The sequence below is a fragment of the Peromyscus eremicus genome, chromosome 8b (genome assembly GCF_949786415.1).
Source record: "Peromyscus eremicus chromosome 8b, PerEre_H2_v1, whole genome shotgun sequence".
Classification (NCBI taxonomy): domain Eukaryota; kingdom Metazoa; phylum Chordata; class Mammalia; order Rodentia; family Cricetidae; genus Peromyscus; species Peromyscus eremicus.
Genome location: NC_081424.1, coordinates 12,610,163 through 12,624,259, shown reverse-complemented (window position 1 = coordinate 12,624,259; position 14,097 = coordinate 12,610,163). Strand labels below are relative to the sequence as shown.

The 14,097-nt window shown below is 42.5% G+C and overlaps 1 protein-coding gene across 1 annotated transcript in view; it reads right to left on the bottom strand.

Annotated features, from left to right (window-relative positions):
• Positions 1 to 306: 306 nt before the first annotated feature.
• The window catches only part of Slc16a10 (solute carrier family 16 member 10), a 101,816-nt gene continuing 88,025 nt past the window's right edge, over positions 307 to 14,097 (bottom strand). Inside the window, exons 5-6 of the mRNA XM_059272522.1 lie at positions 5,733 to 5,961; positions 307 to 2,752 (exon numbers count right to left, since the gene is read on the bottom strand). Of these exons, the coding sequence (XP_059128505.1) occupies positions 2,520 to 2,752; positions 5,733 to 5,961 (462 nt within the window). The 3' untranslated portion in view covers positions 307 to 2,519. The remainder of the gene's footprint in view (positions 2,753 to 5,732; positions 5,962 to 14,097) is intronic.

The window sequence follows — 14,097 nt, the reverse complement described above, 5'->3', positions numbered from 1 at the left end:
TTTAATCCCAGCACTCAGGAGGCTGAGGCTGGCAGGTCTTTGTGAGTTCAAGGCCAGGCTGGTATACACAGTGAATTCCAGGCCAGCCAGGGCTACATGGTAAAATCTTACCTAAAACAAGAAAGGACAATACGGTTAAAATATTTTCCTCCTAAGCCAGGCAGTGGTGGTGCATGCCTGTAATCCCAGCACTTGGGAGGCAGAAACGAGTAGATCTCTATGAGTCTAAGGCCAGCCTGGTCTACAGAGTGAGTTTCAGGACAGCCAGGGCTACACAGAGAGACCTTGTCTCGAAAAACCTGTGTGTGTGTATGTGTTTCCTGAAAGAGAACCTTTTGTAAACAAATTGCCAAAGACCATTTAAAACAGAAAAAACAACTGGCAATAGTAAGCTGAAGCTGGGCACAGTGGCACACGCCTGTGCTTCCTCCACTTAGGAAGCTGGAGCAGGAGGACCTCAAGTTCCAGTTTCTCCGGGCCCACACTCAAGACTGTTTCCAAAAACCTAAAGGAATTCTGTGAGTTCGAGGCCAGCCTGGGCTACAAAGTGAGTTCCAGGCCAGCTTGGGGTCCTTAGTGAGACCTTGCCTTAAAAAGAACACAACTGTGTGTATAGCATAGTAAGCCTATACCTCCAAAATCAAAATTATTGCCACACATGGCAGCACACCCCTGCGATCCCTGCACAAGTCTGAAGCAACAGAATAGAGTTGAAGGCCAATCTGTTCTACTTAGATTCCATGTCATAATAAATAAATAATAAATAAATTACAGTTATTCAAACCCCCGTTAAAATAAGTTGTACACTTAGCATTTAGGCTGTTATCTTCCACGATGCCAGGTGAGTAAGCTGCTATTAAGAGGAAAAGTTGTTGTATTTTCCAGCCTTCAGTGATAGCCTCCCTCCACCCTCTGCCCTCCCTCCCACCAAGCACAAGTCTGTGTCCTCTCCAGGTGGCCCCATCCCTAGCTGGATGGAGAGAGGAAGGATGGCCTTTCAGAGCAACAGAGGGGGGAAGCCAGGCAGAGAGATAATAATGTTGTTTCTCACCTTCCAGATAACTTAGAAACAGAAGGATCCTGGAAGTGCTTAGGGAAGATAACACACGTTTCACATGAACAAACAAGCTACATTCAACTATGACTTAATAGTCATCTAGGCTAATGATTTAAATACACTTTGCATTTTAACCTTTAGAGGTCTGAAATATAATTTCAAAGATAGAGGAATGTGTTCCTGTTTTCATAAACGAGTCATGGGTCATGGCCTGACTTTGATTTTAATTTTAGGTCCTCAAAGCTAATACCTTGCTTTCTGCAGTCTAGACATAAACGGGGGGAAATGGTGGAAATTAATAAGGAGCACATGGCATATTAAATACAATATTGATTTTCTAGTCAAAGAGGAACATACGTGATACTGCACCAACAAGATTCCATCAACTGGTTACAACGGCATCTGAGAGTTTCTGCAAGTAAACTCTATGATGTCTATCTAGACAATGAGAGCATCAGCCGTCAGTCTTCCCAATGTGTCCCTGTCACTGGGACTGACTGTACACACAAATGCAAATTTTTGCTAAAAAAAAATTTGAAAATTTAGGAATTGTTTCATTTTATAAGTATATCTAACCTTTTAGAACCATTAATTCCGTAAGTCAATTTGAGCAATTATTTCTATCAGATATATATGGGTAAAATAGTTCTGCACTACCTCCAATCTGTGCCCATTACACCAGCTGATAACATGCTTAATACGACATTTACAATACAGTGCTAATAAATCCAGAAGTCAGAAGAATTCTGTTAAAATTGCCAGGATGTCTTTTATACATTCTATTTTACTTTATTGTTTACATAAAATCAGAAATTTGGGGTGTTTCTGGCTACTGGAGTAAAACACACTACAAACCAAAGAGGACAAAGGCTAGGGGAGGAAACGCCTGATTGCTGCCTATGAGAGGACTCCTTCATCTCCATTCTGGGTATTTATTAGCTTCTGCTCCTAGGAGGTCCCTTGACACTGGAGCATGTCAGAATCGCCCAGCTTTATTATAGCTTAAATCATTTAACAGACTTGAGGCTTAGGTTGGCCTGTTATTATCTAGGATCCAGGCTTAAATTTTTGCAGAAAGTTCCAAAATGCAGAAGAAACTAAAACACTGGAACTAAAAACACCAAATGAAGCAACCAACAAAATACTTCCGGTATGAACCAAACTGCTACCCTTCCGCGTAGCTCCAAGTACACTGTGTGCATCTGTGCCGGCTACACAGAGCCCACGGCTTCCAAGGCTGCTTGTCACTGAGATGGCTTTGACGTTTGCCTGTAACAGTCTCTTCCCTCAGATCCCTGGAAATATCAAAGCTGTTTGGGGAGAGAAAATGGTTCCTGTAGTAATAAAGGTTCTGTTTTCCATTTGTGCTATTCCAAAAATGATTAAAAAAATAAGAAATTTGCAGTTCATAGAAAAGGAAAACTTCAAAAGCAAATCCAGTCAGGTGGAGGTATGTAGGGCCTTAAATAACAGAGTCAGATTGGTTTTTGAAGAAAGCAGAGGAGCTTGACAGTAGAGAACTCTGGTTCTCCAGCATTTTCTCCGTCTTCTCCCCTCCAGCGCTTTTACCGATTTCTCTTTGCTTCTTACTGTGGATCCACGGGATTAAACAAAGCACAACGCCTCCAATAAAGGGAGGGATTCCAGCAAGGTAAAAGGCCACATCATAGGAGCCCAGCTTGTCATGAAGTAACCCTGGAAAGGGAGACAGCAGCTGTCAGAAGGAGAGAATAGGTTTGGCTCCAGCTCAGTCACACTGATGGCAGGCCCCACCCAGACAACAGATTTGAAATGTAAACCTTTTTCTGATAATGAGGAAGGAAAAAATTATCAACCTGTATCAATTCTGTATTTACTACAGAATACAGGTCATACCAAAATATCACTTGTGGTTAGCAATGGCATTCCCAAAGCCTCTCAGAGGCCACCTGGGATATGCAAATACATCATATAACAGCCCTTGTCTCAGCTGAAAGTGGGTGGAAGCATCCAGATCAAATGTCTCTAAAATATCTACACCTCAGTTTGATCTTATTTGACTTTAACAAGAAACTACCTTAAATTGTAATACAGTAACATGAAAAGTTATAAATCCAAGAGCTGGGATTAAAAAAAAAGACTCATAAATATGTGTGTGTGTGTGTGTGTGTGTGTGTGTGTGTGTGTGTGTGTGCTCACACCTTTAATTCCAGCTCTCAGAAGACAGAGAGAGGCAGGTAGATCTCTGTGAGTTCAAAGCCAGCCTGGTCTGTAGAGTGAATTCCAGGACAGCCAGGGCTACACAGAGAAATCTTGTCTCAGAAAAAAAAAACATGTATATGGGTTTATGTTTGTCTAAATGTTTATATATGTCTAAATGTTTGTCTGTGCACCAAATGCCTGCCTGGCATGCAAGAAGGAACCTGGAGTTAGAGATAGTTGCCCACCATGTGGGTTCTGGGGAAAGGGTCCTTTGGAAAAGTAGTCAGGGCTCTTAACTACTGAGCCATCTCTCTAGCCCAAAAGAGAGATGTTTAAGTACATTTGAGAAAAAAGGCTTGCCCATCCTTGGGAAGAAAGTATCAAAATGTGTGTTTGACCAGGTCTAGCAACACAAGGCTTTAACCGCAGCACTTGGAAGGTAGAGACATATGGACCTCTGAGTTTGAAGCTAGCCTAGTCTGCACAGAGAGTTAGAAAGACACTGTCTCAAAATAAACAGAAAGCTCTAAAGTGTATGTTTGATATTTGGTGGATCCTAAGGCTCTGCTTCTGGAAAATATTATTTTACTTCTAAATTTCCTGAAAAATCCAGGACTCTGAGTTCTAAGTTTTTTTAGTGTTTGAACTTTTACTGCACGATGTCAAATTATCTAAAATATCCAGGAAACATATTGAACTGAACATCTATCCAACTTCATTTAATGCATAGTTAAGGCTGTATCCAGTGACATACCAACATATGTACATATAAATAATATGGACAGTTATTTTGGATCTAAACATAAAAAAACACAGCCTCTCTAAGTACGAATAGTCCTGTCTTCAGAATCCAAATGTCTCATGTTTCATCCCGTGGATACTAATAAACAGGTTTTTACTGTGATATGATAATGACCTCTGAACCACTGAGGAAAGGGGGTAGTAATTCTCCTGTCACTTTCTCTGTGTAGTTATTCTTCCTACTTCAGAAGAAATTTCCTGCTACTCCCCCGCTCTTGGTCTGTGAGCAGTTACTATTCCAACTAAAGCAATGCTATTCCCACTAAAATGCTTTTTCACCATTGCCTGTATATCTGAAACCTCCCAAACAAAGGTAAGTGAGTAATGTATTGCCTGAGAGAGGAAGATGGAATGGAGGCTTCTTCTACGGGAGCAGTCACCAGGAAAACTTAAACTGTGTTTCATCTGCTCCATAGTAACTCTGCTTCCTTGATTCTGGACCAACAACGTGGTTCCAGACATAAGAATGAATTAAGCTGACTTTTCCCTGAGCTGCTTATATCAATCACAGGAGACTGTTTATAATTGAAATTTTATTCTAATTGTATTGAAAACTGATCTCTTCACACTGGTGCCCAAGCAAGACATCACATCATCATTTATAAGGTTTCTAAAGGTAGAATTCACTTAACATAAAGGTAGCCACTTGAAAGTGAACAACAGAGTGGCACTTAGTTGAACTCACAGTGCTCTATGACCATTATACAGCCGTACCTACTTCCAAAACATTTTCATCATGCTACAAAAGAAACTCCATCCCTATTGAGTGGCCCCTCTCCAGTCCTTCCCTCCAGTCTCTGGCAACCACTAATGGAGAGGTCAGATACTTCATACAAATGGAATTATGCAATATGTGACCTTTTATATTTGACTTTGGTCACTTAGCATAATGTTTATGATGTTTGTTCACCTGGTCCCTGTCATGGATCAGTGTCCCTATCATGTATCAGTGTCACTATCTCCTTACTTTTATGGCTGAATAATACTCATCCCTGTCCATTGCATGGATGGTATATTTTTGTTTTTATTTACTTTTTAGTTATTGACTGATTGGAGTCATCTCATTATATAACCCTAGCTCTCCTGGAACTCACTATGTAGACCAGGTTGGTCTTGAACTTGCAACTCTCCTCCTGTCTCAGCCTCCTGAGTATTGAGATTACAGGTGTGTGCCATGTTCTTTCCACTAAATATAATTTTTCTTTAACCATTTCTCGGGGGTATGCTTCTTATGTAAAAGTAGTATATGCTTAGAAATCTGTCAGAATCTTCATTTTTATGTTTCCATTTGTCTAACATATACTAACAGAACTGAAAAAGTAGGGGCTAAATAAATGCATAGCTCAATGGAAGAGTATGTATTTAGGATATCCCATGCCTAAGTTCAATGTTCAGCACTCCCCAACAAGTAATATGTAGCTCAGTGGTAAGTACTTGCTTAGCATGTACAAGGCTCTGGACTTAATACACACATGTGCATGCATGTGCACACACAAACACACACACACTTGCAGAATGCTCCCTCAACAAACCTTTTCAACCTACTATCAACATACAGTCTTACTAAAAATGGGAGAAAGAAAGCACACAAGGACGATTAATACATTAAATATATTTCACAAATAAATGAGGTTTAGGACCAAAGTAGAAAATGCTATGAATTAGTATAATTACTATAGAACTGTTTTATTACCTGCAACTGGAGGACCTACAGTCATGGGTATAGACATGAATCCAAGCAGAAATCCAATTGCCTGGGAAGCATCCTGAGGACCAACTAGTTCAAAGGCGATGGGGGCCATGATGGAAATGAAACATCCATCGAAGAGACCCATGACGAGGCAGACAGCAATGAGGGCCCCGAAGACACTGCACAGGGGGATCATCATGGACATCAGGCCGATGAAGAAAAAGGAGAGGACCTAGGACAGAGGACTTCACGTCAATACTGTGTGAGGAGATCGACCCTCCACTTCCTCTCCATCAGATAGAACCAACTTCCCTAGGACAGAGGACTTCACGTCAATACCATGTGAGGAGATCGACCTTCCCCCTCCTCTCCATCAGATAGAATCAACTTCCCTGAGAGCCTGTTGCATTTTCTTAATATTTTCATTAGGGAACAAGAAAGTAATGATTTTATACAGTATTTTTCCTTCCCAGCCTATACATTCTTTAGTCAGAATTTATATATGTTTATATATCTTTGGACTAGATGTTATAAGGTTTAGAGACCTTGCACCTGGGTCAATACTGTTAACCAACATTCATTCATTAAGTACTTGATTATTTTTTAACCCATGAAGCCATTATACTTTATAAGCAAATATTACAGATTATGTCTGCGCACCTAAGCATTAAGGTTCAGAATATTTATTTTGGGCCACCAAACATCTTAAGGTTAGGGTAGTTAATTCAACCAAACTCCTGATTTTGCCTGCCATTTAGTAAGTATTATGCTATATAGAGGTTTACACAAGGAATAAGGCATGATTCTTCCTCTTAGTTCTGGAGAGAAGGATATTTAAACAAAAAGTAAAAAATAAAACATTTTAGAGGATGCCATAGTCGTATATGTAAAGTATAGTGGGTACAAAAAATAGAGAGAGAACAGACAATCAGTGACTTCTAAAGAAATAATTAAAGCAGGATAACTGGCTGGGTGTGGTGGTTTTACCCATAATTCCAGGAAATAGAGGCAGGAGAATTGACGGTTTAAGGCCAGCCTAGGCTATCTAGTGAGAGCCTGTCTCTAAACTAGAACAAAGAGCCAGAGACACAGCTCAGTGAGTACAGGTTCCTGCCCAAAGCTGAGAACTCGAGTTTCAGGCCCGGGACCCTATTGTGAAAGGGACAATTCCTGAAAGTTGTCTTCAGCCCTGGGAAACCCGGAATGAACAATCAGAAGAAAGTCTATGCGTACAATACAGTTTCCCAAGCTCCAGGCACCACTCTAGTCACTTCAGGTGGGCCGCTCCACTGCTGAGCTTACAGCTGTACAAGCGAAAAGCTATCCCTGCTTTACATGCAGACAGTGGAGCTGGGAAAGCTAAAGAACACATAGATGGAGCTAGCCTACAACTCGTGCTCCACACGTGCCACAGCTCAGAGTGGACAGAATGTCCCCGTCGGGGGCCCTCCCACGACAGCGGGACAACACAGCAAAGAGGGGAGACAACAGAAGCCATGGGCATCCCTGTCTCCTCTCTGCTCTTTTCCCAGGCCGCCCTGGCATGCTTATAGACACCACAGTCCTAACTTGCTTCTCTGTTGCTGTGATAAACACCGTGACCAAAGCAACCTGTGGGGGGAAATTGGCCTATGCTCCAGGTTACACCAATGTGAGAAATAAATCATTCCAGTAGGAGGCATGTTTAAAGCTCATCCGAGAGTTACAGAAAAGCAAGAGGCACTGGGTCTTCTCACCCCTAGGTACCGCCTGCTTGTCTTAGAACGCTCAGAACTGGGAAGCTGCGGGCAGTCTGCTACATGACTGAGCCCTAGAATCAATCTGTACTAGCTAAGACTTTGTGTCCTGAACCAATAGGATGGGGAATTTGGGAAAGGGGCTGTGCTAGAAGAATGCGAGATTGTGAGTCTCTAAAGTACCAGCTGATGGGGGAGAGAACAGGAATTTCTTGAGGTCAGAGACTTTAAAACACTGTCTGGCACCAACTGGCACACCAGCCACTTTTGCTTTTCTCTATGGTGTGCCTTTTCTGCAGAATGGTATATTGAAAAAATGGCTTCATTTCCACTAGCCTCCTCTTGAATTTGTTACTATAAAGTGAGGGCCTTGTTAAGGGAAGCCTATTAAGGGAAGCCAAGCAGGAACTCAAGCGTGAACCTAGAGTCAGGAACTAAAGCTGAGGACAGCTGAATGCTGCTTACTGGCTTGCTCCTCTTTAGCTTGCCTGGCTGCTTATTCAGGTATAGGTATACCTGATAGAGCTTGCCTAGGTACAGTGCCTCCCACAGTGGGTAGGCCTGTCACATCAGTCATTAATCAAGAAAATGCCCCTACAGACATGCCCACAGGCCAATCTGATGAAGGTGACTATCTCAGCTGAGGACCTTCTTCCCAGGCAACTCTAGTTTGTGCCAAGTTGACAAAAACAATCATCACACCAAACTTGGTAGTGTATATCAGAGAAGCTACTCACAACCTTAGGGCCCTAAGGATGCATAATGCGAGAGAGGGGTGGGATTCAAGAATGGGAGTTTTCGTGAGATAGATCAGTTGGTTAAAGGCCATATAAGCACGAGGCCCTGAGTCAGACCCTTTACGGTGGTTGGCGCTGTGTGCTGACAAGGTGGAAGGGTTAGCTGTCTCAGAACCATGGACAGTTCCTGGAGCATGGCACCTGAAATTGACCTTTGGAGTGCAGCTTTCAACTTTAGCATACGTTGTTCACGGACATAGCAGCAAGAAATGCAAAATGGTCACAACCCAGGTTGGTTACTTCTCTGACACCATTGTATCATATATCTGGGGTTTTCTTTGTTTTGTTTTGTTTTGTTTTTTTCAGTACTAAAATAGGGCTTTATAGTAAAATTTTGATTGGTTTAAAACTATGAGCTGGCCATTTGAAAAATAAAACAGGCACAGCATTCTAAAATTTGGGGGCAGGGGGTTAGTGTGGCAGGTCCCACTATGAAGTCTTGAGGTTACCATAGTTGTATATCTAAAGTATAGTGGGCACCTAAATGGGAGAGAACAGATATTCTGGCCTTGAACACACATCTTCCTACCTCTACCTCCAAAGGACTGAGATTATAGTGTACCACCACACCTAGCTTCATACTAACTTTCTGAAGGAATAAAATCTTCTATTTTCCCATTTTTAAAAAACTGGAAATCTTTTTTTCTCTGATCCAACTTCAATGAGAACACACGTGTAATTTCACAGTAGTGAGTAATTATTGGGCTTACAGGAACCAGTACTAAGAAGGAGGAGACTAGGTCTGTCTTAGTTGGAGTTTCTATTACTGTGATAAAACATGATGACCAAAAGCAACTTGGGGAGGAAAGGGTTTATTTCAACTTACAGTTCCACATGACAGTTCGTCATCAAAGAAAGTCAGAGCAGGAACTGAACTAGAGGCCATGGAGGAATGCTACTTACTGGCTTATTTCTGTGGTTTGCTCAGCCTGCTTTCTTATACAACCCAGGATGCCCACATGGAAGGGACCCTCCCACAGCATTTATCAAGAGAATGCTTGACAGATGTGCCTAGAGGCCAATGTACAGAGACATTTTCTCAACTGAGAGTCCTTTTCCCTAAATGACTCTAGCTTGGATCAAGTTGACATACAACCAACCAACATAATCAGGCTCTAGCCCTTTATGATCCTAAACAAGCAACAGACATTCTGATGCTTGAGAGAAAAAGACCTAAATATAATCAAAATGTGGAAATCAAAATGTCTGAGAGGTAGGCAAAGAGTTAGGGAGTTATTTTTAATCAAAAAGTTAAGCGGGCTCTGTCACCGTGTGATGCCTCTGCTATATTAAGACGTACTCAGAAAGGACACCAGAAGCCAATGTTACACTCTTGGACTTCCCATCCCCCAACAGTGAGCTAAATAAAACCTCTAGAGGTAAAGGGCTGGGAGAGACAAAACCTACTATTCATAGTCATAGATTTATTTCTGTTCTGTCCAAAACTATGAAAGGAGATAAACATGAACAGTCTTAGAAACATTTGCAATCAACAGATTCCAGGAAATCGAAACTATCCTAATTAAATCTTGTTTTGCTGTGTTTGGCTTGGCTGATTCGGATCATGCTATATACCTCAGGCTGGTCTTGAACTCACAATCCTACTGCTTTCATCTCCTGAGTGCCAGGGGTTAGAGATGAGAACTATCATGCCTGGCTCAAAATCAGATTTCCAGCCACCTCACCATAATTATAAAAGAAAGGACACACGTACACACGCACCTTATTTCTCTTCCTATTTTGTTCAATACTAATTTCTGTCAAGAAAACCGGCTCTGGGGTTTAAACTTAGCACACTGACAGCTGATAAGTACTTGGCACTTGACAGTCTCATTCGGTATTTGACACAAATTCAATTTTGCTTAATAACAAACATTTTCTTGGAACAATTAATGTGATGTAATGAGATCCAGGCACTTTAACTTTGGCAGTTTCCCTGATTTCCTACTTTTTGCCTCTTCCATTTTTTTTGTTTTTGATCAGTTTTTGTTTGTTTGCTTGTTATTTTTAAAGTATCTCTGTACGTCTAGGGCACTTCTCAATCTTTTCCTAACCACAAGGTCCCTTTTCAGTTTAAACTACAGTAACTTACGTTCTCTCTTTCTGTTATTTGACCAAGATTTATTACTGTTGCTCTTTTGAGACACAGTACAGCAATGTGTTCTGGTGTCCTCAAACTCAAAATCCCCCTGCCCTTGCATTTTGAGTAAGAATTACAGACATGCACTACAAGACTTATTAACTTGGAACTAGAGAGAGGGCTCAATGATTAAACACACTGACTGCTCTTCCAGAGGACCTAGGTTCTGTTCCCAGTACCCACATGGCAGCTCACAGCGGTCTGTGCCTCCTGTTCCGGGGATAGACCCTCTCTGGTCTATGCAGGCACCAGGCATGTATGTATATGGTGCTCAGAGAAACATGCAGGGAAAACACTCATACATATAAAGTGAAAAAAAATATTCACTTAACTAAAGAAAGGTTTTTTTAATTTTCCTTTGAGGAGTGAACTCCTTAAGGTCACTCACACAGACAGCTTACTCCTTAAGCATTTCAGAAAAATACCCAGTTTCTTTTACCTTATTTGTAGTGAAGGAAAGTTCTCAGGAAGAAGCTGCCCCCACGGAACCTTCACAGCCTACTGACTTAGAACCTGAACAATGTTGGAGAGTTCAGAATATTACAAGTCTAGAGCCAGATTAAATTATCGGGGGCCATCTTTAGCACTTCAGTGGCCATTTCCTGTGTGCTTTCTGTGTGAGCTAACATTTGCGGCCATTAGGTAGACGCTCTTCAGGGTACCAATACCACCAACCCAATGGCTAAGAGCCATCACAGCACCCGAGGCCTGGAGCTCCGACTGCCTCACTTTGCTTTAATCCACCTGCCTAATGCTTCTACTAATGTGTTTGAAAAGTCTTTGTTGCTACAAAATCCTTACCAAACTGTCACCACTTTGGAGCACAGTGTTTGGAGTAACCTAATCTACGTTCTGAACCATGGCCACTCACACTGGCTCCAGATAAACTTACTGTCTTTGAGGTAAGAGCTGTGTTTTTGCATCCACTGTAACTACAATGATGGGAAACAAGGCCCTTTCCCAGGACATTTTACTCCCAGCTTGTTAGAACATAACTGCTGTGAGGACTAAATACGTGTCCCTTACGTACTGGGCCACCTAGGACGGCCACTGCTTTCTCATCACTTCCAAATAAATATCAGATAAACAGATCAAATATTGATCTGTCAATACTAGAACCCAGTTTGAAAGAGAAATAATTTTCCACCACACAATCTTTTTTTCTCTTTTCCCTAAGCAGTTCTGGGGAGACAACACAGGCACATCCTACTCCAGACATTGGACTCACGTGGAAAGCTAAGCTACACCTGAATGAGCATAAGGCATTTTTGGAGGCAGAGACATAAGTGGGCACAGTTAAATTCAAATGCTGCCCTCAATATGCTTATTTAACATATGTCTACAGACTTTCACAGCCTCCAGCCAGGCACCTAGGGCAGAAAGCAGCTAACTCCGGGGCACCCTGCACTATCTAAAGGAATGATGAGGCCACGTGACCAAAGGGCTGGATTCCTCTGAAGCATGCAGGGCTTATAACGCTTCACAGGAGAGGGAGAGAGTTTGACTTTCTCCTCAGAACTGCACACATACACAGCAGTGCCAGTCAAAATGAGACTGTGGGGCTTCTGATCCCTTTTTCAGGCTGGGGGATAGTTAAGTATTTGGATATCATCTCAAAATATTTGGTAAAGTCCATACCTTCATGTAAAATGCTAGTAGTAAGTAGAATAAAAAACAGAGCTAAGTAGCACTGACTAATTCAGTCTTTTTCTACAGAAGAGAACGTTTACGCATGAAGAGGGATATGGGGCATCATTCTAGTTTTTCTAATTACATATGTAGCTCATGAATACATTTCCCTAGCAATTCACCTTTTGGAGAAAGGTCCACAGTAATACATGACAGATTCTCTTCGATCTCTCCTGCCCTCAGTCTATAGTGTGCTCCAGATTGACCACTCGACAGCCCCAGAAAATCTCTTAGCCCTGAAGACCTGGATAACTGGCCCCTCCCAGCTTCCCAGCTCTTTCCATGCCAGTCTCTCTTGTCTAGGTCCAAACACACCCAGCTTTTCCCAGCCACAACCCTGCTCTGGGAACTCAGGGACCCGGTCTATCCTGTTTGTATCACTCCCCCTGGGCCACTGTCTAAGAGCACAGGAGTATTCAGAATTGTTTTTACAACATGAAATCTGACAGTCGTCAATACAGCAGATGTCCAGAAGAGGGCGCCTTGACATTAGAAAACGAAACTAACTATAGTCAGCTACATGCTAGATAAATATATTTACAATGAGATATTACAAAGGGTGGAATGATTATCATATAGTAATAAATATTTCCATTGTTGTATTTCAGACAGGGTCTCACTCTGAAGTCCAGGCTGGCAACCCTGCCTCATAAGTACTGGATTACAGGTGTGAGCTACCATGCCCAGTGGTGTGAGTGTGTGTGTGTGTGTGTGTGTGTGTGTGTGTGTGTGTGTGTAATACATGCCACAGAACACATGTGGGGGTCAGAGGACAACTTAGAGTCCAGTTCTTTCCTTCTGCCTTTCCATATATTCTGGGCATCAAACTCAGTTCATCAGGCTTTGAGGCACACGGCCTTACTCAGTGAGCTATTTTGAAGGCCCTACATTTATTTATTCATTCATTTTTTTGAGACAGGGTTTCTCTGTGTAGTCTTAGCTGTCCTGGAGTTCACTATGTAGACCAGGCTGGCATTGAACTCAGATATCTGCCTGCCTCCGCCTCCCGAGTACTGGGATTAAAGGTGTATATCACTATGCTAGCTTGGCTCTACATTTATAAAGGAATACATAAATATTAACAAGGGTCTAGACTTTACTCCCAGCACTGGCGGAGGACGAGAAGCACACCAGTTGCTGTCTCCACTTCCTTCTGCTGTGGAACAGGCTCTGGCCTGTGACTGTCTGCCTGCACCCCACAGCCTCTATTCTTAAGTGTTCACATCTGTAAGTGGAAACAAAGAGCAATGCATGCCTTCCCTGAAGGGCTGGGGCAAGGACTGGCCATGGTGCACGTGGAGCACTCAGTTCTTCACCTAGCTCATCCAAGTGTTCAGTAAATGGTGCTTGTCATTACTGATAGCCGACTAATGGAAGCTTCTTTGTCTATAGTAAACACCTGTTCCACGTAGTTTCCTGCTCCCAAATTTCACATCTTTCATGAGACCGCTCACACTGCCTCTCATGATTAATCTCCAAATCTCTTTCCCCTAGTGTCCCTTGGTCAGAGCTGTCTACACCCCCATTTACTCATGTCCCTTGGTCAGAGCTGTCTACACCCCCATTTACTCGTCATCTGTGCAGTCATCAATACCTCCTACTATAATCACTTCACTAGCTCCTAACGCTGCTGCCACTGGTGTCCTAGAAGCACTCCATCCCAGATGGTTCCTACCAACCAGGTCACTTCCTTTCAGTCCAAGAACATCCAGGTCCCACAGTGCTTTACACAAGCTCAACCCAGCTGTTTCACAGGCACCACACACTAATGGGGCAGAAACAAAGTCTGTCTTCCTTGGATTTACTGCGTTGCTGATCTCATGAGATAATGAAGCCACCTCCTCCGTTAGCCAAGCGACAAATCTCGGACACAAACAGCCCCACCAGCACCTGTTCTCTGTGCCGCTAATTTCCTGTTTGATGCCAATGTCTCTGCTTGTTTTTTTTCTGCCTAGACTACGTCAGCAGTTTCCAACAGCAGCACTGCACCGTAGCACTCCCTCTGA